This window comes from Prunus dulcis, chromosome 1 (assembly GCF_902201215.1).
Source record: "Prunus dulcis chromosome 1, ALMONDv2, whole genome shotgun sequence".
Taxonomy (NCBI): Eukaryota; Viridiplantae; Streptophyta; class Magnoliopsida; order Rosales; family Rosaceae; genus Prunus; species Prunus dulcis.
In genome coordinates, this window is record NC_047650.1 from 28,302,874 (window position 1) to 28,325,709 (window position 22,836).

The 22,836-nt window shown below is 38.5% G+C and overlaps 5 protein-coding genes and 1 non-coding gene across 6 annotated transcripts; 2 read left to right on the forward strand and 4 right to left on the reverse strand.

Annotated features, from left to right (window-relative positions):
• Positions 1-96: 96 nt before the first annotated feature.
• Positions 97-169, reverse strand: TRNAK-CUU. The gene has a single exon. It is a non-coding gene; the product is annotated as a tRNA-Lys (tRNA).
• Positions 170-547: 378 nt separating this feature from the next.
• Positions 548-1,703, forward strand: LOC117617720 (putative protein TPRXL). The gene is made up of 3 exons (XM_034347225.1): positions 548-1,093; positions 1,200-1,355; positions 1,537-1,703. Exons 1-3 carry the CDS (start codon positions 548-550, stop codon positions 1,675-1,677), a joined length of 843 nt encoding a protein of 280 aa, XP_034203116.1. The 3' UTR covers positions 1,678-1,703.
• Positions 1,704-2,553: 850 nt separating this feature from the next.
• Positions 2,554-6,876, forward strand: LOC117617729 (cyclin-SDS). Its single transcript, XM_034347237.1, has 7 exons — positions 2,554-3,621; positions 3,775-3,942; positions 5,348-5,514; positions 5,856-5,984; positions 6,205-6,385; positions 6,509-6,553; positions 6,724-6,876. Exons 1-7 carry the CDS (start codon positions 2,554-2,556, stop codon positions 6,751-6,753), a joined length of 1,788 nt encoding a protein of 595 aa, XP_034203128.1. The 3' UTR covers positions 6,754-6,876.
• Positions 6,877-7,280: 404 nt separating this feature from the next.
• LOC117614310 (binding partner of ACD11 1) lies at positions 7,281-9,751 on the reverse strand. The gene is made up of 6 exons (XM_034343070.1): positions 9,524-9,751; positions 8,983-9,069; positions 8,701-8,804; positions 8,541-8,616; positions 8,308-8,397; positions 7,281-8,062 (listed from the first exon to the last, which is right to left on the reverse strand). Exons 1-6 carry the CDS (start codon positions 9,527-9,529, stop codon positions 7,478-7,480), a joined length of 948 nt encoding a protein of 315 aa, XP_034198961.1. The 5' UTR covers positions 9,530-9,751; the 3' UTR covers positions 7,281-7,477.
• Positions 9,752-10,654: 903 nt separating this feature from the next.
• Positions 10,655-12,600, reverse strand: LOC117615223. The gene is made up of 4 exons (XM_034344264.1): positions 12,455-12,600; positions 11,911-12,177; positions 11,229-11,387; positions 10,655-11,127 (listed from the first exon to the last, which is right to left on the reverse strand). Exons 1-4 carry the CDS (start codon positions 12,455-12,457, stop codon positions 10,882-10,884), a joined length of 675 nt encoding a protein of 224 aa, XP_034200155.1. The 5' UTR covers positions 12,458-12,600; the 3' UTR covers positions 10,655-10,881.
• Positions 12,601-17,347: 4,747 nt separating this feature from the next.
• Positions 17,348-22,711, reverse strand: LOC117614573 (protein POLLEN DEFECTIVE IN GUIDANCE 1). Its single transcript, XM_034343429.1, has 11 exons — positions 21,829-22,711; positions 21,567-21,718; positions 21,375-21,478; positions 21,075-21,163; positions 20,846-20,919; positions 20,381-20,531; positions 20,121-20,288; positions 18,999-19,096; positions 18,770-18,892; positions 18,421-18,489; positions 17,348-17,987 (listed from the first exon to the last, which is right to left on the reverse strand). The coding sequence occupies exons 1-11, from the start codon at positions 22,418-22,420 to the stop codon at positions 17,781-17,783; spliced, it is 1,827 nt and encodes a 608-aa protein (XP_034199320.1). The 5' UTR covers positions 22,421-22,711; the 3' UTR covers positions 17,348-17,780.
• Positions 22,712-22,836: the final 125 nt, after the last annotated feature.

Below are 22,836 nucleotides of genomic sequence, written 5' to 3' on the forward strand. Positions count from 1 at the left end.
GGAATAATAAATGGTTGAACATCATAGCATCTGCAACAACTCACCCCACCCCGTCATTTGCATAAGAAAAGGAAAATATTAAAACAAAAACATAGTCGCCCACCGTGGGGCTCGAACCCACGACCACAAGGTTAAGAGCCTTGCGCTCTACCAACTGAGCTAGACGGGCTTTGCTGATGGAGTATCGCATGCTAACTTAATTGCATGAGAGATTTATCTTATGAGTTATGTTTATGAGCGAACGTCCTTTAATTCGGCGCCTAAATCATCGTCTCTCTGGGTTTTCCTTTCGTTCAGACACAGTTAGTTATTTTCATCAACCGTCAAAGTTGAAAGTTGAAAACAGACTCTCGTAGGCCGTTAAAAATATATGTATCGCTATATTTATATATAAGAGAGAGGAGGCATTTCATTCGCAACTCTGCATCCAATTATTAAAATAAAAGATTCAAGAATCTCAAGAATCTCTCCCTCCCTACCAGAAGAAGAAGAAGAAGAAGAAGAATCAATTAATTTCAGAGATAAAGAATTCGTTGAAGAAGAAATAATGGCTGAATGCAGTGACCAGAACATTAAGAACCCACAACCAGAACCAGAAGATGAAGAAGAAGAATACACAGCGGTGGTTGGCAAACACTTGTCCATGCTCCGCCTTGACAGCAGCAGCAGCTTCAAATCTCCCAATTCCAGTCCCAAGACCGGGAGAACATTGAAAAGGCGATCCCAGTCCCAATCCCCACCAATATCCCAACCCAACCCCAAGAAAGAGAAGCTTGATCTCCCTCCTGATCCTCTTCTTCGCCGCTGCAGTTCCGAACGCTTCAACCCAACTTCTCCTCCTTCTCCCCCATTTTATTTTTTTAATTCTCATCACAATCAGCTGCAGTGCCCCAACGCAGCCTCTCCTGCCTCTGCCTCAACAGATAAAGCCTCTGGAGCGGCTGCTCTCCCTGCCTATGCCTCCACACTCCGCCGCTCCGTTTCCAATCCCAAGCCTTCTTCGAGTTCGCCTGCTCTCAAAACCTTCTCCCGTCAATCCTCCTCCTCCTCTGGTGACGAAGACGACAACGACGACTCCACTCCCAATTCTAAGGTTTTCTTCCTTCACCTCCATCTTTCATTCTCTTAACTTTGAATTTCATCCGTATCTTTCATATGAACGTATGGTTCTTGAAGATGAATTTTTATTATATTTGCAGAGGCTTAGAAGGATAAAATATCGCGTCAGAGAGATGAGTCTGTGGTTCCAACAAGTCATGCGTGAAAATGAAGATGATGACGAGGAAGAAGAAGAAGAAGTGGAACTGGAACCTCCTCAAGAACAACATCATCAACAAAATGGAGACACTACTGAGGTTGGTAACTCTAACTCATCATATTTTAATCATATCTTTACAACAATTGGTTGGTTGGTTCCCAAGAATTAGAAATTACAAATCCTTTTTCACAAGTATTGGGTTCGGACTTAGAAATTCCATTGATATCATAATCATCATCTCTTTCTTTCCGTTGATGAATTTGATGTTGCAGTTGCAGGTCGATAGTGACATAAATTTTGCAGAATCTGTGAGCGTGGAGAGGATGGGGGATGGCTTAGTCATTCATTTCAGGTGCCACTGTGGCGTCCCCTATCAGTTCCTTCTTGCTGGGGGCAACTGCTACTACAAGCTCATGTAGATTTGTATTTCACAACCCCCTTTTACCACTAGACTACCCACAAAAACCACTTTTTATTCTGCCTTTCTTTTTACCTTTTGCTCAAGTAGAAGTTCATATGTGCAAACGATGGCATTAATTTGTTGATTCTTCTGGCTATATGGTTATTTTCTTTCTGTATTGCTGTATTTCACTTACTCTTGGCAAAAAGAAATGTTCTGCTTTTTTATTCTACTTACTAATCACAATGTTATCAACCTTACCACCTGCAGTAACTAGAAGGGCTTAGTTAGTACCATTTCCAAATAGTTGTGCGAGTGTCATGCATAATCTATTTTAAGGACATTTTGTTATTCGAGATATGAATATTACTTTTTTTAGAAGATCACATAGTCGCACATTGAAAAAAAAAAAAGTGACAGTACCATATTTTTAATTTTTGAAGAGAGACCTTGCGGGGAGGGTTAAAGTTGAAATGGCATTGGTATAATATTATCAATAATATTCACTTTGCAAAACAGAAGAGTTGCGCCTTGCGTATCAAGTAATGCTAAAGAGGGCGGCCCATATGCCACATCAAACCCATCATTAACGTAAAAATAACGCACACAGCCTCTACTAAAAGACCAAAGAGGACCTCGTCGCACAATGTAGAATGTACGGATTCACGGGAAAAATTGACATGAGTCGTGGGGCCACGAAACGAAAGGACGAAAGAGGACCCCCAGTCCCCAACTTCCGTAACCGCTTACTTGAACACACTATCCTCCCTTCCCTCTCTTCCATTTCTCACTCTCCACTAAAACCAACCAAACAGCCCTCACACTCACTGCAAATAAATTCAGAAATTCGAATTTCAAAGCTAATTCCAAAATGAAGTTTAAATCGATCCAAGCGATGCAAAACCTCCAAACGTCGCCGTACCTCAAGACGAGGAAGAAGCTCCGGTCGGAGCTCCCTCGCCGGAGGCGATCTCAGATCTCTCCGGTTCTGTACTCGTCTCTCAAGTTCAATGCCCCCAGTGAGACCTCTGGTTTCTCTTCCTTCTCTGTGAACTCGAACTCCTGCTCGTACTTCGGCGGTGAAGTTTCGTGCGAGTCAAGCAGAGTTTCCGTTGGATCTGAGAGCGAGGCGAGGTCGAGTTTGAGGAAGAGACACTTCGAAGAAACTGAGAAACACCGTAAAATGCTGTTTCGTAGAGTTACTATATCGTATTATGAAGGAAAGGCGGAGAAGAAAGAGGTCGGTGGAGACGGCGGACCAGAGGTTTCTGAGTCGTCGTGTGTGGAGTCCAATTCTGGAGCTGATTTTGGGGGTTTCGTAGACAGAAAGTTGAAGCTAAAGAGTAAGAGAGGAAAAGGAAGTGAAATTGTGAACGAAATTGGAGGAAACGAAGGTTCTGAAGCAGTTAGTAGACCAGAGATTTCCGAGTCCGATAAGGTCTCATTGGAATTCAAGGAAAACAAAGTTACGTCATTCAACTCTGGCATCGAATTGTGCTCTGAATCGAAATTAGCAGAGAAAACGGTCAAAGAAGGCGAAAACAGAGCACCGGAATTTGAATTCCCTGGAATTTCGGAAAACTACTTCGGTGAAAATTTCGCGATTTCGAACTCTGAATCGACGATAGAGCAGAAGCCAGACAGCTTGCAAATCGATTCTGACCTTGCTTGTAAGGAGCAGTTCTCCTACGACGACGTCTCAGAGTACTCTTCGAGTCAGACATTGTCGGAGCTCCAATCGAATATTTTCGACGAAAATTCCGAGCTCAGTCTCTCAGAGTACACTCCGTCTATTTTCTTCAATTCTGGAAGCGAATTCTCGGAGCGCTCGGATGAAGATTCAACTCATTCACCTACTTTCACCTTGCTCCTTCAATACAGAGAAGAATTTACGAGATCGAGCACTGCTTTATATTTCATTGCTGCTTCCTGCGTTAAAGAACTGTATAAGGATGATTATACAGTAAGTTTTATCTAGTTTTGAATTACGATCTTAATTTTCCCTTGCTTTCCTGCACTTTCTCGCCAACCAAACAGAAATAGATTGTTGATTTTTTTTTCTTTTTTCATTACTCCTTCTGTATTGATTTTTGTTATTTTAATAATATTATTTTAGTTTCTTAAGTTCGAAGACGAGGAGGACGAAGCGAGCTATCAGCTGCTTAGGAACAGAGAGAGGATACAAGTATTTTTGCGAGACTACACGGAGGAGTACTCTTCCACGACGGAATGCGGCGATCTTATCCTCCAGCAACGGTGGCAAATGGTCCGTTGGATCGTCGAGGTGATTGGCTTTACCGAAATTCACGTTTCTCTGATTAAGTTCAATTAATCGTCGTTTTCTAAATTTAAATAAGGTCGAAGTTCAACTAATCGTCGTTTTTATCTATTTAAATTTGGTCGTAGTTCAATTAAGCGTCGTAATTAGTTCTGTTTGGAAATTGGACCTGCACACGTTTATGGAAATACATGCCGTTAAAGTAGCACATTCTATCTACATTGAAGATATTCTACAACCATTTAACATCCAATCAAATCTGTGCCACGTCATTGAATGGATGTGTTTGGCACTGAAACTGAATGCATTTCTAGTTTTTATGTTAGGATCATTCATGTACTTTTTATCACAGGCACTGGCACATCACTAGTTTCGCTTTTCTCCTATTGGCCAAAGTAATACCCATTTGTAATGTATAGGGAGATTAATTTGATACATTTTTGCGAAAAATGATTTTATGTAAATTTGATACATTTACGTGTCCAAATTCAATTTTACGGTAATCTTTCTTAGCTTAACTACTTCCACGTTGCCCCACACTTAGAAAGCGGTAGTAGCACTTGCATTTGTACCAGTGATGGTGCGTATATAACATTTGTTGAGGGGCACTTGTTACCTGTTGGACAAGTCTATACACTCCATTTTTTGCGTAGGTGCGATTAATTTCAAGAGGATGTCCAAACGGTCAATTAAGTAATTGGATCGATTTGGTTCCATTTCTATAAAAAAAAATGAATTAAATTAATTCATAATTAGTTTGGTTTAGTTCAATTCATTCTCTATAAGAACAAACTAAATCGAACTAAACTGCATATTTTTATTTATTTATTTTGGCACAAGGAGTTTTATATTGGTAATGATCATTTACTATTATGTTTCTTCCTACTATTTATATCAACATTTAATATAATTGTATTGTTAGTTTGTTACTTTAATGGAATGTTGAATATTGTTAGTGTACTAGAGATTTAAAAAGTAAAATGGTGAATGCAATGTTTGCTTTACATGTGCTTGAAATTGTTAAGATTGTTATGTTATTTTGACTCTCATGTATAGAATTGTTGTGTTGCACATGAGTATATTGGGTGGTGGCTATGTTTATACTTTGTTGGTGGATGTTCGAATGCCATTGTCAATTTGCTTTGCTTGACATGCATTGAGATGTGAATTTAAGATATTGATGCTCTTCATGCTTTTTCTGATAAAGTGGTAATAAGAGATTGCATTATAGTTAAAAATAGTGTTCACCCTCATCATTATAGTGGTTAATTTTCAGGTAAAACTCTAATATTCCGTTTCCTGTGGGAGAGGGTGCATAGGCTAGCTGTTATCCGTATTTCTTATAATTAACGTTTTATTATCTCTTGTTATTGCGTTAATGCGGTGCTTTTGATTGGCTTTCAACAAGCAGCGATCGAATCAAATTAAGCTACAGCAGGAAACGAAGTTTCTAGGAGTTAGCCTTCTTGACCGATTCTTAAGCAAAGGAATTTTCAAGAGCAAAAGGATCCTTCAGATTGTTGGAATAGCCTGTCTAACTCTAGCCACCAGAATAGAAGAAAATCAGCCCTACAACTGGTATATCTTTATACTTTTATTTATTTATTATTCATACATTTCTACCTAGTCTGTTTCCTCATAAACCTGGTGTTGAGGTGTTTTTTAGCCTTTTTTGTGTGGAAATTAAAGCATTACTTATAGATGAATACAAAAATCAGAAGTTGAGGCAGTCCAATTCCTTCTGTAAGTGATTTATCTGGAAATGAATGTATTAGAGAAACTGCGAAGTTGCTTAGAGCACAAACTTAAAGTTAACCCACACCCCCTTTTGGTACTTAAATAACGATGTAATTGAGACATGTCAAAGCAGGACGCATCATAATTACCTTCTAAATAGACCTTTCTGATGGCCATTTCAGCGTGCGGAAAAGGGATTTCCATGTAGGAAGCAATGTGTACAGCAGATGTGAAGTGGTTGCTATGGAATGGCTAGTTCAGGAGGTCCTCAGCTTCCAGTGCTTTCTGCCCACCATCTATAACTTCTTATGGTAACTCTCAGTCTCCCATTTTCTCCAAAGTACTATACTAGACAAATGCATGCTGCTTCTCTTGCATTGACAACCTGGCAAACTCTGGCTCCTGATCTTCTTTCTCTGCATATCTAGATTATCCTTCAACTTTTATTTTCTTTTTTTCTGGGCAAAGAAAATGTTTCTGATTTGAGAGGTTCATGACATCTTCATTCCATGAACTAATTGGATAACATAGGTTCTACCTGAGAGCTGCTAGAGCTGATGCCCAAGTGGAGAAGAGAGCCAAGTACTTGGCAGTGCTGCAGATGTCGGACCATGTGCAACTTCGTTACTGGCCTTCAACAGTTGCAGCTGCGCTTGTCATCCTTGCTTCTTTAGAAGGCAATCATGAGGCGTCCCGCCAACGAGTCATAGAGGTGTCTGCCATAATTTTTCTTTTAAACTACATTGAATTATAATGTAGAGGGATGCCACTATGTCATCATGAAGAACACATCTGGTTCTTGATATCTCATTGATGCGATCTCATGGCTTTGCAGACTCATGTGAGAACAGAAGGTGATGATTTACATGAATGCATAGAGGTAAGGGTAAAATATGAGATATCATAAAGTTCAATCATTTTTCTTTTTCATTTCTCCAATTATCTCGCCATCTAGCACAGCATCATTTCTTTTCTGTTTTTCTTAATGTTTTGAATATATTGTCATTTTAAGATAGTTGATAGGTGCTGATGGTGTGCTAACTTTAACAGAGCCTAGAGTGGTTGTTACATTATGTGTGATTTCTGTTTGCTGACTCCCTCATCAAAAGAGATGGATGGAAGGTAGATCAAGGTAAAGCCTGATCAATAGGTAACAAAACAAATCTGATTTTTTCGTCAATTAAGACGACCGTGCAGCTACTTGTAAACATTTCATAGAAGTATAGAATTTGTAATAATATCTGATGGTCTCCAAGGACCAAAAGTGAACTTTATGAACTTATGTTTGAAAAGTACTTCACTACTCACCATGAATGTTTTACCTGCTTTGTTTCTAGCATCATGATACCTTGAATGTCTATGCAGACTATTTTTGAGGGCGTTGACATGCCCCCTAAAGTTTGAAGGTTTATATATGTCCTTAAGCAAGCAAACGAGTAAGCTTTATAATTCTGTTTGTTGACCATTCAAAATATTGTTCGAGCCAGACCAGTAAAGATAAATGACAGAATTTAATAGGATCGATACTGCAAAGGCATTGTTTACTCAGTTAATGTGTGATTGCTCTATTATTAAAAATAAAAGTAAAATTAATTTGAAGTTAGAAAGAAAATAAATGAACACCTGCATTTCATCTAGTTGCTATACAGTTTTGTAAACAATTAACTTAACTCTCACCTCGAACCATAAGCATGACTTTACAACAGGCTATGTAGTGTACAATTCTTGTATGCAACAGACTCCTTGTACAAAACCATATGATGCAGCAAACAGAACAATAATTCATCCATTTTTTCCAGACCGATCATTTAACTCCCAGCTTCGTGTCATCGGGATAACTGGCTGAAACTGCAGGAGGAACCCTACCAGAAGACTCATCAAGATGGGTCTGGGCAAAGTCGGTGATGACCTCTGTCCTCTGCCGGTGTTCGATCTCCTTTTTCTCCTCCTCGGCCCTGTCCACCTTCTCCTTGGTCATCATGCCCACATCCTCAGCTACCTTTGAAACTGCGCTGAGTGCATTTGAAACCCACGAAGCTCCGGTCAATATGTAAGGGTTGCTCATGAGAGCTGACCCTGCACTGCTTGCCTTCTGCTCAGCAACAGCAAAGGCAGATTTGGTCTTTTCCGAGACCATGAACCTTTGATCCATCTCCCTCACCTTTTCATTGACAACAGCTGTTCCAGCCCTTAGCTTCTCCATCAGACCCATCTTCTGGTCAATTGTAACAACTGTGGCAGAGGCATTTGACATTAGTTGATGCCTCTCATCAAAGGCTTTTGCCTTGTTAATGGCATCCTTTCCTAAGATGTAACCCTTGGCAAGCATAGCGCTGGCCACAGCTTCTGCCTTCCTTACAGCAGAAATAGCCACAGCAGGTTTTTTCTCCTTCAAAGGGGAATACATATTTAGTAAGAAACAATTGCTTTCTGGGACCAATTAAAACAAGAAATTCACATGTACTTGTGTACATGCCTCAGGCTATTAAGCAACAGAAAATCTTCATAGGCTAAAAAATTTGTGTTGCACTCTTGAAACACCACTAGACTGAAAGTTTGACCTCCAATTCCATGCTACATGAGACTAAATGGTTGGAAGATAATACAGATATGGATGCATGCCATGGTATTTACCGGGCTTGATGGGAGTGGGACGGCTTCAGGCGGCAGCTTATAATCATCAACTGGCGTAATGGTGACAGAAAGATCAGCTACGGTGGCTCCCTGAATTTTAAAATTTTCAAAACACATTACTAATCAAATGACAGAACCCTGCAACTGCCTTACAAAACATTTACTGCATCAAAAAATTCAGGAAAAAATATAAGAACAAACGTCTGACCACCGTTATAAAAAAGTGAACATACTGAGAGGAGAACTGCTGTATCTGCTCCTTGTGAATCCTTGAAGGTAACATAGGCAAGCTGGGTGTTTTCAGTTTCTCTGCCAAAAGATACCACCAAATTTTTTAGAATAACAAACCTAATAACAACACTGTCGCCAATATAATTAAAAAAAAATGTGAACCTTCGCATTTCAACATATTGTATATCTCCAGAAAATGAAAAGAATTCTTTGATATCCCTGCCAGAAACAGCTTGAGAGACATTGCTAACTTTGACTGTTTTTATCTGCAGAGGAAAATCAAGTGAGTGAATACGCATGTTTTAATCACACCAAAACCAAAACAAAAAGAAAAAGATGTATGCTATTAGTTTTAATCACACCAAAACCAAAACAAAAAGAAAAAGATGTATGCTATTACAAGTTAGAACACAGACGAGAAAAAAAAGTTATAAATTTTCTCACATCTGAAACATTGGTTCTGGAGTTTGGTGTTGCAGTTGTTGACTGGGGAACTGCTTCAATCCCCTCATTTGCATGTTCCACCGGAGTCTGTACACAAAATTCTCAATTAAATAAATAATTCCAGGGTGAAATGAATGAAATAAACTCAGAATTCATACAGTGATGATGACAACAAAGGAAACGTAGAATGGTAATAATATCAAAAGGAAAAGAAAACAGGCAAGGCAATGAGGCAAAAATACAGACAGAAACATGTTGAATAATTGAAGATTTATTAGGGAAAGACTACCCCCATGAAACACAAAACCCTAACGTAACCAAACAGAGCGATCATTGGATTTGGAGGCAGCAATTATTTCTAAACTTCATAATTTTTCTTGTTTTCCCGCATTAACCCAGCAACCAACAAAGCAAAAACAAGAAGAAAACCAAGCACATTGCGTCAAACACCCTAATCAAAGAGAATGAAAACCCAATGGATGTGACACAAAGAGTACTAAGATTAATATTTTCAGAAAGAAAAGAAGAAGAAAAAACTTACCGACATTTCGATAGATTTTGCTTGAGAGGGAATGCACGTCCTTGTGTTGGTTGTAGTATTTTGTTCCTGTTTTCTCTTATTTTTGGTTAATGCTTTCTTTGTTAATGGTAGTTTTATCTTTTTGCTTTTTGCTCACCGGGAAGTTCGCTAATCACCAACTCGTTTTCAATTCGGCAAACTCCAACTCCATTTCTTGGGCTCTGTTTTCGGGTCTTAACATTGCCTGGGATAGATTTGGCGCTCCAATTAGAGCTGTTACTGATTTCTCCTGTTCATTTTTGGGAAAAAATGATTCTATGGACGACTGGTTTGCCAAGTCAACCATGTCTATTTTCCTTTGGTCTAACGTCAACCATGTCAACAGAAAAAAACAAAACAAAAAAAACACACACATACATATATATTTGTGACGCCGGAAATTGTGCTTAAGATCAGTTTTTTTCTTGATTTTTTTCTTTGGGGGTCAGTTTTGTTTTTAATTCAAAGTTGGATTGCATTGAAATTTGACCAAAAGCTTTTCTACAAGCCAAAAGCAAAGATACTCAAAGCCTGACAGGCCGCAACAAATATATACATGTGGTGTTGTAACATATGCTGCTGAACATTTCCAAGCAAAATATAAGAAAAGTTGATGTCATCCATGTGCAACATAACATGCACGCATTCCAGCAGTTACTTCTGTCACTGCATCGATTGGATTGACGCTATTCTATTCTCTTCTAGGATATATTCCATTCACTTACAAGTGAGACGACTCAGTGTATAATGTATTGCAGCCCTTTCCTTTCCCTTTTTGTCTGCCACATCCATATAACAAGACACAAACAAAAGATTGTTGCCATAATGCGTAGGGAAAGCAGAGGGCCCAACCAAACAACTGACTACACACCACACCACAAGGAACATGAAGCCATCACCAATCGGACATTGATTGAGACAAAGCTAATCAAATCTCTGGCGGCCAACAAGATAGAAAAAGTAAAGCACTAAAGCAGCCAGCCAGCCACTCATGCTTGCCAACAAAGCGAGAAACATTCCCACCAGACATTTTTTAAAAGTTTTCTAATCTTGTTCTGTAAAAAGATATATATATATATATATATATTTCATCCATGAGAAAATTAACAAAAGTATGGTAAATCCCAACAAACCCCTCAATTATCAACCATATGCTCTGCAGCATTACCACCTCTCTTATGCTGTACAAACTAAATCCCAATCAGAGATATGAGACGGATTTTCTTCAATCTAGATATAATAACTAGCTGTGGTTTTATGGTTTTGATACTTAGATATAAACCAAAACTTTTATGACAGGGGAAAGGAAGCAAAAATATCACTCATCTTGTCTACCCATCTCAACAGAGAGGAGCTCTGTGAGGGATGCCTTTCCTCTTATGCAAAAGCTTTCTTGGCTTCAATGCTGAACATACCCAAGCAGTCATCTCCTCAGACGACTCAGCCAACGAGATCGATGATTCCATTTCGCTCATGTTTGTTTCGGAATTGCAGTTACCTTTTAATGAAAAATCACCATATTGTGGTATAGTAACCGCGATGAATTTGTGACTTTGGTCTTCAGGCTTCACTGGGACTATAGATGCCTGAAAATGTGTAAGCATGCACACACTTTATCATGAGAATCATGTAAAGAGAAATATACAGCACCAAAATGGAGCCCAAAAATTTTGAAGTTATCAATTACCTTGCAGGCAATGGAGCAGTAACGATTTGGCATGTCCTGCAGATATCTCCCACAAGCTTCACAGGAAGCACCAAACTTTGCTTTTGTTGATGGCTTGGCATCTTTGGCTAGGGGGCGAGGATTTAGATGCACAGCTTTCTCGCCATTGATTTTATATGTCTGTAAGACGTCAAGTTGTCATTATTTGAGATAAACAACATTCACAACAAGGAACCAACAACCTCACCAAGAAAACAGTTAACAGTGATCAATCAAATCAACTATCCTAGGATTCCAGCTACCAGCAGGAATAAACAACATGAGAAATAAAACCGATGAATTTTGTTGTCTTATAACACTGACAGAATATGTACACCAATTAAAGCGCATTCGATTTGACTTGCCTACAAACTACACCACAAACACAAACCTTGAAATTTAACATCCCAAAACTATATAACAATCAGATAGCCGACTTAAATAATCATATATTAGTCAAGTTGATGAGCCGTTCTTCTTTGGTAATTATACTGGTGTCTACTAGATTAACAGAGGAAATTCAAACAACAATTGTTCTTGACTAGAAACAACAAAACAAACACAGTTTAGAAAACCCAAATGCCATTTTATTTTGTACCTGCAAATGAAATCACATCCAATTTGTAAGAGTTTTATGATTGAAGACAGAGAGTAGGGAAGAAACCTGAATTTTAGAACAGTCAAGATGCTTCTGAATTTCTTGAAGGCGAACCACATCATGGTAGACGTATTTGCAGATCTGAAGCTTTGTGTGGAGGCAATGAGCTGTCATACAGTGCCTACAGAGGCGGATACTGCAATCTATGCAGAAGACATTCTTCTCATTTTTGCGAAGGTCATGATGAACACCACAGGAACCGAAGAATTTGCTAAGCAAAAGGGTATTAAGCCAATCTGTTCTGTTTTTCTTTATACAAACTTTGCAGCCTCCCTACAAAACCAACACATTCACTATCAAAATAAGAACAAACCATCCAACATCTAGACTTTGTCATTAATCAAATTCAAGACTCAACATTTTGATTGTTTAGCCTTCAAACTCAAAACCATACAATCAAATTCACAAAACCCAGAACCAAATATCACAAATTTTATCAATTCACACCATATGGTAACATTGATACATCGAATCCAATAAAAATTCATACAATCAATTTGGAAATAACAATGATCATAGTAGAATAGATTGAAAGCAGTCATATGCTTACCATTTCTTCAATTTACTTATGGACTGAATTTGAATTTGGTGTTATTGCAGAAGTTGATACTTGATTGATAGGGTGTGTGAGAAACATGAAAAAACTGCAGAACAGTCCACAAGGGTTGTGGTTGTGGGCAAGTGAAAGAGGAAAAGAGTATACAATGGAAAGTAAGTATAAATGGGAACCCAATTATTCCAGGGAGGCAATAGAGAGCTGTTTCCAATTTTTACATTATTATTATTATTTTTCTTCAATTTTCGCTTAATTATTGGAAAAACAAAGCAATCCGCGGGAAGCTAAATATTTAATTGCCGTTGGATTAAACTTAAAATGCATCTGACGGTCATCGTTTAAGAACGTTTTATTAATTATATTCAAAATCAGTAAACTAATGAGGGTTAGGTCAGTGGATTTTCTTATGGCCCATCTCTAGGCAAAACCCTAGTGTTTGTGAAAGGTAAGAGCCAGACGAGTCGCTTTATGTCTTTTCCCGCCGAAATAACCGAGATTTTCGGAGCCGTTTTGTCCTTTTGATTTTAATTTCTTTTGGTATTAATGATTATTGGAGCTCTGGCTGCTTCTCTGACTTGGACTGAACTCATATTTGCTAGTTGCAATAATAAAATCAGTTATTTCAGGGGAAAAATATAGGGGGTAGAACAGTAATCAGCCAATTTTTATTATTTTTATCTTTTATATTAAATATTTATTTTTAATGAAGGCACAATTGTGATTTGGTAATGGTCAACTGAAATTAAATAGGTTATTTGCTTCTATTGGAAAAGCAAAATATTGCATATTATCACCGAAATTAAATGCATTCTACCGTTTTACCCTTTTTTTCCCCTTCAATTGTTTGATGAGAAATCATTGTGCATTGTTTGTGCCTTAATTATTCCCATTATATAATAAGTCAGATCTTTTCATATAGAAAGTCAAATAAAAACATATTTGTCTTTGACTTTCATTGCCTTATTAAACTTTTTGTTCAAAACCCAAAAAAATATTCCTCTGCTGCTTCTAAAAGAATTCCTAAATTTACTCCGAGAATATACAAAATCTTGGCATAGATTTTATAATCTAGGACTGACAGTAAAACACGATAAAATCTAGGAATATATTTATTTATTTATATTTTTAGTCAAAAACAAATAATACTACCCCTCTGTGGACAGAGTTCTAGTATTTTGCTTTCTTTTTTTTAAAAAACATTTTGGTTAGAAGTGCAGTGTTTGATAGGCAACATAAATGTACAAAAACAGTTATGCACAATTATCTGTCTCCAATAAACTTTCATCTTTATCTGTCTTCAATTCAATTTAACCTCATCATATTATATTTACTAAAAAAAAAAAAAAAAAAAACCTCATCATATCATCCTTAGATTCTTAGCTTAATCAAGACCCGAGAAAAAACCTAAAGGATGATGGCAAAGTGGGAAGAGTCCCCTTTCATTCAATTACTACTAGTACTACATTTCGATGGGCAAGGCCCAAGAATCCACCAGTTTTATAAAATTGGAGAATGATATTATTTTAATTATTCTATCATGGGAATTCAACTCGAGTGCAAAGTGAAGAGCATATTATCAAGATAATTGAACTCGAGTGTAAAGTGAATGACACATTATCTTGGCCAACTGATACCTAAACCGAACTTATTATGTTTTCAAAATCACACAACTCGCAGCAAAGCCCAATTCTGATTGGAAACAGAAGACAGGCATAGAAGCCCCAACTCGAAAGAGTCCAGTCTCAACTATTACAAAACCAAAAGTGGGGAGGCTATAATGAGGAGTTTCAAGTGAGAAGGCCAATCCCATCATGGATTCGCGATCTCAACGAAAGGACCTCGATAGCACCCCATTGGTGGTAGTCCAGGCAACCCCAACGATGAAACATCGGCATTCGATCTTAGCGATCTTGGTGGAGGGCATTTCAAAAACCCTAGAAAATGAGACGGAGAAGAAAATTATCCTTCTTGAGCTGAGCGAGAAATGGAGATCGTAGTAGAACAACCATCAGAATGAAGTAGGTTTTACGAAAGTCACTCTCGTCAGTAGTAATCAATTAGAGGCGGTGCGTAATTGTTCACCCGTTTTCGCGTTTACTCCTGTGATGGAAGGGCGAAGTTCCCCATTGGCTTGGAGACCATGTGTTAGTCAACAAGTCAGCTTTCTTTGGTGTGCGAGCGTGCCACTGCTAGCAATGTAAATCCTTACAGACTTCTTTTTAGAGTGGATAACTTGCGCCCCAAGTTACTGACTTCTAAAACAAATGACTGTGAATTTGGGTGAGGAATATCTCCCAAGTAAGTTCTTTTCTTGCCTCAGACTGGTGAGGACTTTCATAATTTATCTCAGTATCAAATGGCTGTTCTGGCCAGAAATATTTGATAGAAGTTGGGCTGTTTTAGGCAGAACTGCCTTTTACAAAACAATAAATATGCATATCGACGCTAGGAAGGTTAAAAGATGGCCGGAACTCCGTTGCTGCTTGGATGGAAGGTTCTAGTTTGGGCTGGATTGGACGCGCCTGGGCCGGTCCGTACTGCTTCGTGACTTCAGATGCTAGGCTGACCTATAAATCGATACCAAAGTTCGATTTTGGCAGAGCTTTATGTTTACTTCACGCTTCGTGAGGCCTTTGAATGGGCAGAACTGCAGCTTCTTCAGTTTGAAGGGGACAGAAGTGGCTATTCTCGAGGGTTTGATGGGCTAGAGATTGCCCTACGAGCGTTGTTCTGCTTGAGCAGGACTCTTCATGGGTTCGCTGAGGTCTCCACGTTTGTGAAAACTCAAACTCTGCTTGTTTTGGCTTTTGCTGAACCAAATTTGTAACGAGGGATCTCGTTTTAGAAGACTTATTTTCTAAGTCTGAACTTTGGAATTCTGATCTAAAGCTGGTTTCTCTTGGAATCCAAGTGAGCTTTTGGTTGTTTTCTTGTTGTTGTTTTTTTTTGATTGATTGATGAATTGAGTGTCCTTTTCTTTCTTGCCTACTTCTGTTTTTATAAGAGACCTTCTTGGGGAGGTGGTTTTAATTTTAATAATGGGCGGCAAAAAGATCTCCTAAAATGTAAAGTAGAAAGGATTTTTATCAATCATGGCAGATAGGCTCTCAGTAGTCACCTCCTAAAGCAATCCCTTCCCTGGTTTCCTGGGTGGCAGCTTTCTATTTCAATGCCATCGTCTGTGTGGGCTGATTTTATGGCGGTTTGGTTTTTCTTTTGTATTTTCTGAACAACTCCCTGTTTCTTGCTTTTGAAAGCGTGACCCATAAATTCCTTGGAAGATGGTGTATTGCTTTGGAGCAAAATCTCTGAATACATATGAGGTTTTGATCTTCTGTTGGCAGTGTTTCAGAGACGTCTCTTCTCATATAAAAATTTTAGTTGGAATTCCTGACTTTTCAAAGCTGAGGTAGCCACGTGGGTGTGTTTTTAATCTCTTGGGTTTGAGCCCAATCAAAATTTGTGGGCTGATCCTTGAAGCCTTAATGACAACTTCCATGTTTGGTCTTTCTTAGGCTGGGCAAGTAACTTCGCCATGGGCCCCTTTTTTTGGATTTCTTTGGCGTGCTAAATATAGGCCCAAACAGTAATGTAGGGTAAAATGCTAAAGAAGGAAATGAAAGGCGTGGTCTGAGAGATTTTTCCTACATTCTAGAATTTACATTATGAAGGGTAAAGTGTTGGAATTACTGTCCGATCAGATTTCTAATACTTGTGTTTTAGCATTTGATGTAGGCAACAAAAATGCACCTCATAGTTTTTCAACATTTATCTTTTGTCAATTAAATTCTCATCCTTTATCTGCCCTAAATTCTCACGGTGAATCGACCACTTAATTTCAGTTTCTGAAAATCTTGCGGAGGCGAAATGCTCTATGATCCTGATCATAGCATTTACCAAAAAGAAAGTCAAATGCTCAATTTATATTATGGCTATGCTCCCTTAACATTTACCAAAAAGAAAGTGAAATGCTCCATTTATACTTCATCTGTGCATGAATGCCTCAAGTTGAATAATTAGAGTGCTTTCAAATAGGCATTTTATTCTGTTATTAGAAGAGTTCTTTCTGAAGTTGAATAATCTGGAAAGAGAGGTGCTCTGCTCTTTTTGAAGGTCGCTCCCCCTGTCCTTATTCTGTTATTAGAAGAGTTCTTTCTTTATGGGGGGAACTTTGTCCTACTGTGGAAGCTATTACGTGTCCTACTCCCTCAGCTTCTCCTCCCCATGCTCTCTGGAAGGCTCCTCCTCAACCTTATGTTAAGGTAAATGTGGATGGAGCATGGCACGAGAACTCTCTGCAGGGCGGTGTGGGTTGCTGTCTGCATGATTCTGAAGGTAGATTGTTGGCAGGTTTGAGTCAGGCATGTCTCAGAAACTCAGCAGTTGAGGTGGAAGCCGAAGCTGTCTTGGAGGGGTTACTGTTAGCAAAAGAGGAAAACTGTCATAAGATTATACTTCAAAGTGATTCAATGGATGTTATCTCTTGTATGAGAAACGAAAATCTGCATGGCAACTGGAGAATTATCCCCCTCATTTTGGAAATCAGAAGGCTTTCTTCGTGGTTCATCTCGATTAAGTGGGAATGGATCTCTCGCCAAGCAAATCAAGCTGCCCATGCTGCAGCAGCTCTGTCAAACATGAGGGTGCGATCTATGCGTTGGGCCTCACAGCCGTCTCCCTCATTGGTTCTGGTTTTGGCTAAGGATGGTTTGCCATGACCCCCTAGCAGTTAACTTTCTGTTATATGGTAGTTTACTTCTTGTATTTCCATTTCATTCTCCTGGAAGGTATCGATGGCCTCCTTGTGATTTACTTGTATTGCTCTGGGGATCTCCCCTGTTTTGTGTTTGTTGTTGCCTTTGCCTTTTCGGGCTTTTCAATGAAGTATTCTCAGACCCAAAAAAATAAGGCATTTTATGTCAATTAGAGACACGACGATAGTTCATACCACTCCTTACATGATAGAAATGGAAAGGTTGTGGCATTTACCTTTGTTATACACAGTGGCAACTCGAACCGGCAACCAACCCTGGTTTTGTAACAAAATTAGATGGTAATAACCATGCATAACTTAGACTACAAGATGTTCTGGCCAAAAAGAGAAATGACCAAAATATGGGTTTCTCTAGCTTATGCTGTCCTAATCACCATATATCTTTGGAGCCCTCTGATGGTCTAACACATAATTCCGCAGAAACCTTGGCCTTCAACTGCTTAGGTGAGGTTCCCTTCAGCAGAATTAACAGAACACTTCTGCAGTGAGAGAAGTTGAACCTGATATGTGAAAATCTAATGATTTCCCTTCTTTACAATCAACCTATCAATCATAATGAAGATGGTGTTTCCTCCTACTGCACCTATTGACATACCAACTGGCATGTTTCTGGAGGCCCATGCCTATCAACACCTTGAGGCTTGTCAGCATAACATAGGTCATGGCAAACAGGACAAGAATCCAAAAGAGTTTCCACGGAAGGGGGCTGTAGGGAAGGCGAGCAGCATATACTGGAGTAAGCACTCGGATGACCTAAAACAAAGATAATAATACTGATAAGGATTATCATTTAATAATTAATATTAATAACAATATTCACACCCAAAATTCAATATTTTAATGTGTTTAAGAAAACTCCATTTTCGACCCATCTCCCCCATTGGTTCTCCCCAAAATGGATGTCATACATATTGATTGCCTTTTTATTTTCAACGCAGCACAAACCTTATATCATAACCCTAATTCTATGTATAGTATCAGCAACTAGTGAACTTTTCACACCACATGTAGCATTTTCTAGATGAGTAATTCAGTGCTGCATTTAAATGCAAAGGCTATATTGTCTTAAACTACCTGTTTCATTCCATGCATAAATTTTTTCGGATTTCTCAATCTACCATAGAAAAGTGGGGATGCATTCAATCATGATAAGAAATGCGAAGATAAGTATTAACAAGTGTCTTACCACACAAGCTGGTGCCAGAGGAATGAAAGTGAGATTTTTCTTTGAAGCCTCTGTTTGTATATTTAAAGTCTAAGGATAAGAAAACAGAGGGTCAGCTTTTTAGAACACAATATCCAGAAGGGGAAATAGTATTCAGTGTTTATAATGTTGTAATGGACATCATTTATATGTACAAAGCAAAGAAATTATATCTGTATTATGGTTCACTGCACAGCAGTTAAACATTCTCAAGACTGGCCAGCATGTGAAAACACAAAAATATGCATTTCTTTGAAGTGAAGTGCAATGGACCTATATTATTTCCCCTTGATATGTAGATATAGTCACACCAAAGATACATGTAGAATACCTGCTTGCAGAGGTCTTCAAGAAACTCAGAATATGCAATGGGCTTTATGTCATTGAATTTAGCAATAAATGAGTGCTTTATGATATCAATAATCATTTCACAGACGTATACCAAGAGAGCATTCTGCAGTACCCAAATGTTAAAACAGTTTCTGATCAAAACGTTGCTGCGCAGAATTTTATTTATTTATAAAGAACAATTTCTCATCAAAATGTTTAGGTAAACTTACAGAAAGAAAACTTTCAAACCAGGGACCCTCAGCCTCAAGAATGTTTTGAGCTAAAACGAATAAGACAAATGCTGAAATGTGGAATCTCTCTACTGAATCTGTTCGCAAGAAAACAAATATAAAATGAGTTAAAAAAGGAATGTCAGACCAAATGAAAAGATTGAACCTGAGAGAAAAACTAGACACCAAATATAACGAAGTGGCATCCTTTCTTTTTCTCAACCACAGAATGCAGAAATATGAGGGAAATTAAAAGCATTTTAAATCTTTTGCACCAATGTGTATACTGGGATTCTGTATATTAGCCTCTTCCCAGACTGGAGACCAATCAACAATAAAATAGCAATATAGCCATCATTTCGAATCGATATGAGAAATTTATACAAGCATCTTGAAGTTTAAGAAACTCATAGGACATGTTCCTTGGGGTCATACAAGAAAAGCATGCTCACACAGAGATTTGGGCCTGTGTTCTTTTCTGTAATCATCACATAATATGGGACTCCTTATACACATTCTATTTTCTCTATGCAACAACATTAGCTTAATAATCATTGGTGAACTTGGGACACCATACAATGATCTTATAGCTTTATACATTGCTGTGAATGCATGTTAATCACTGGTAAAAATGAAGGCAACCAATAGTTTATTAAATAAAGAAAGAAAGCAGCTCAAAGACTTTTTATGAAAAATATAGCAAGTATGATGACTTGTTATTAATTGGAAAAATGAGGTAAAACTTTATGAAACCAAAAAGTTCCCAAAATCTTGTCTAGCCTCTGCAGTATAATAGGTCTATAGTAGTTTAACTAGGACAGAAGACACAAAATCACTGACACTAATCAATTCATGTTCATATATAACCAAAACGTTACAATTTTTCTACCCAGCATATGAGCTAAACTTTAGTAGTAGAAAGCACATTGTAGCAAATGATAAGTATTCTTGCTATACTATAACTCTATGAGCAGGAATGCATCAGTGCTTGTCAGAAAAGATGAAGCCAGCAAGCTTGCAATGTTTTCAGTGGCTAAGACTACAATATTTTGTTTTATTTAGCTACTGAAGACGCAAATGAAAGCAAATAGACCATAAAATATTGGCAAGAAGCTAACTCACCAAAGTATACCAGACTATGAATGTTGTCCTTGCTGTATCGCTTAAATACATTGCTTTTTATCTCAGCAAAGTTATTGGATACCAGCAAAGCCAACAAGGCATTATTGTGAGCAACTATGCAGGTTGACAAAGTAATTGCCTGAGCTAATAAGATAAATGAATGAATAAGTATGTATAGTCAAGGAATCCATAGGTTATCCATGAAAAATGGAGGGAATTTTTTTTGGTTGAGAAAATGATAATTTCCAAATTAAGGATATTTGAGGCTGCCACAGCTAAAGCTTGGTCGCAAATGAATCTCCATATCCAGAATCTCATGTTTTCTGGTGGACAACTGGCAAGCCCCTCTGCCGAGTTAAATAGAGTTTGCAATACATCTGGGTTAAAACTTTGACAGAGTTTATCAAATATCTGTATGGAGAGACAAAAACTGTTATGCATGAGTTACAGGTAGAACACAATAACAAATAATGCACTCAAGAGCATATCAAGTTGACAGACCACAACCACCATGGCCTGTTCATCATAGATTAAGCATCCTAACAAGGTAGAATGTATGAATGAGTCAGACTATTAACCCCAGCTTAAGGTAATAACTGTTTACCAGCCAGGGCATAAGATGCTATGTTTCATCTATTTTAAATTTTCCCTTTGTTGGTCCAATAGGTACACAAAAAGTAACTCTCTATAGACACAAGTATTACAAGATCATAAACTTTAATTACCTCCAACACATTGTACACCACATATAATTTGATTGTTCCTTGACCGCGGATCATGTGATATATTAAGCTGATATCTGAGGCAAGAAAATAAATAAATAGTACAATTAGTATACTACATCCAACTCTTGCTCTAATTAATGGGATCAGTCATCAGATTGTAAGAATGCCAACATATTGGCTGCAATAAGACACTACGTGAGAGAATAACATAATTGTATTGTTAACTAACCTGTTTGCTCCAACAGAGTGACTCCACAAGCCATTATAGTAAAACACCCAAAATCAGACAGCTCTGCTGCAGATGGCCTCTTAAACTGCCTGCCACAAGTATGGTTAGGTTATGTTTTGAATATCACATTTATTATGATTTAACCAAACACACGAAGAAAACCAAAAAAACGCAGCATGGAAACTGAGTTACACTAGTGGCTCGGACTTCGAAGCACTGGAAGGACTCAGATTGTTTAAATGGAATGACCCAATTTTATGACATGAATGGAGAAGGGAAGAGTGAACAAAGAAAACTAACCTTGAATGTAGAAGCCTCCAAAGAGTCATTACAATTCTTGTTGGCATGATAGTGAGCAATGACAGAAATGAATCAAAACAGACAAAAAAACCAACGTCTATAAGCTGCAACAAAATTGGTCATAGTTGAGACACAGTTTTATACACATGTTATCAAATCAAGGGTCCAGAAAAAGATAGCTGCTTAAAATACCAATTCACATCTCCATGGTAAGCGGAAGATGGTGTCATAAACTCTCTCTCGTTCTTTCTCATTGCCAAGTGTTGTTGTGCTCCGCAATGAATTCCCATTAGACATCTCTTCCATGAAGTACTTGACCGGCGACTTGTCCACTGAAAACAAATCTGAGGGAAATGTTTTTGAACAATTATTTTTAAAGACAGAGGAAGAAGAAGAATTTAAAATCAAACACAAATTGTATGAGAGAAACAAATACAAAAAAAAAAAGGCTCACAATTTGGATCTTCGGCCATGAGTCGCTTCCAATCCAAAGACTCGGCGGTCTGCAATTTCGGGACCGCGTTCCCATTTGGCTCGCTTCTCTGCTTACTCACCGAACCCGCCTCCACTCCACTGTCCTCCTTGTCCTCGGCTTCAATGCGGAACGACGTCGTTTGCGTTTCACCGACAACTCCTCCGGCGCTCCCATTGACAGGCCTCTGTCTCAGTTCCGCCGTGCCACGCAATTTCTGAAACTCCGGATCGCTGACCTCCGTAGTGGCAGGGCACAGCACGGTCTGACTGTAACTGAATTCCAATCCGCTTCCGTTAATCCCGCTGGTTTCTCCTTTTTTGCTACTGGAATTGTGAGGGAAGGAATTCGAAACGGTGGCGTTTGTCGGGCTTTCGGGTATGGAGCTGTGGGTGGTGGTGGTGTTCTTCTTCTTCTTCTTGCGTTTTCGTCGGGCGGGCTTGTCGTTGTTGTGCTGATTGGATTGGATTGGATCTGAGTTGGATCGGTAGAAGATTGCTTCTTCTTCATCGAGGGAGCCGTTTCTGCTCAGAATATCGAACGAGAGATTTCGGCCGGTCGATTTCAACGCCATGACCTTGAGAGCTTGTTTTTTCTCCTTCAGTTTATTGGGACATTTTAGAATCGGAGAGATTCATACTGGAGTTGTTTGTGAATTATAATAATAGGAAGTGAAGGAGCGAAAGAATGAAGGACACCGAGATTCAGAGACAGACACTCTGCTTTTCTTCTTTTGTTAGTTTTTGAAGTTTATTCCTGTTTTAGGTGCCGCTGGGCTCTGCCATCTGAATTCTTCAACGTGCTGGCTGGCTGGCTCTTGGCTGTTGTTGTTATGTTACACACTGTGCTGTGCATCTGGGTTGGGTTTCATTGTTTGTTTTTTTTTTTTTTGGGGGTAAGGGTTGGGGTTTCATTTCATTTGCGTAAATTTCCCAATTTACACGCTATCCGATCCTGTCGCACGCTAGCTATGTGCCACTGTGACATGCC

Excerpts from the sequence above, each read along its gene's own strand:
- LOC117617720 (XM_034347225.1), top strand. The coding sequence starts at position 548 with ATGGCTGAATGCAGTGACCAGAACATTAAGAACCCACAACCAGAACCA. Across the intron at positions 1,094-1,199 it reads ACTCCACTCCCAATTCTAAG|AGGCTTAGAAGGATAAAATA; the intron begins GTTTTCTTCCTT and ends TTATATTTGCAG. Across the intron at positions 1,356-1,536 it reads AAAATGGAGACACTACTGAG|GTCGATAGTGACATAAATTT; the intron begins GTTGGTAACTCT and ends TTGCAGTTGCAG.
- LOC117617729 (XM_034347237.1), top strand. The coding sequence starts at position 2,554 with ATGCAAAACCTCCAAACGTCGCCGTACCTCAAGACGAGGAAGAAGCTC. Across the intron at positions 3,943-5,347 it reads TGGTCCGTTGGATCGTCGAG|CGATCGAATCAAATTAAGCT; the intron begins GTGATTGGCTTT and ends TTCAACAAGCAG. Across the intron at positions 6,554-6,723 it reads ATTTACATGAATGCATAGAG|AGCCTAGAGTGGTTGTTACA; the intron begins GTAAGGGTAAAA and ends TAACTTTAACAG.
- LOC117614310 (XM_034343070.1), bottom strand. Across the intron at positions 8,398-8,540 it reads ATACAGCAGTTCTCCTCTCA|GGAGCCACCGTAGCTGATCT; the intron begins GTATGTTCACTT and ends TTTAAAATTCAG. Across the intron at positions 8,063-8,307 it reads TCCCACTCCCATCAAGCCCG|GAGAAAAAACCTGCTGTGGC; the intron begins GTAAATACCATG and ends TCCCCTTTGAAG.
- LOC117615223 (XM_034344264.1), bottom strand. Across the intron at positions 11,388-11,910 it reads TTGACTGTTCTAAAATTCAG|ACATATAAAATCAATGGCGA; the intron begins GTTTCTTCCCTA and ends GACGTCTTACAG. Across the intron at positions 11,128-11,228 it reads ACTGCTCCATTGCCTGCAAG|GCATCTATAGTCCCAGTGAA; the intron begins GTAATTGATAAC and ends ACACATTTTCAG.
- LOC117614573 (XM_034343429.1), bottom strand. The coding sequence starts at position 22,420 with ATGGCGTTGAAATCGACCGGCCGAAATCTCTCGTTCGATATTCTGAGC. Across the intron at positions 21,479-21,566 it reads TACCATGGAGATGTGAATTG|CTTATAGACGTTGGTTTTTT; the intron begins GTATTTTAAGCA and ends ATTTTGTTGCAG. Across the intron at positions 19,097-20,120 it reads TCATAGTCTGGTATACTTTG|ATTCAGTAGAGAGATTCCAC; the intron begins GTGAGTTAGCTT and ends TCTTGCGAACAG.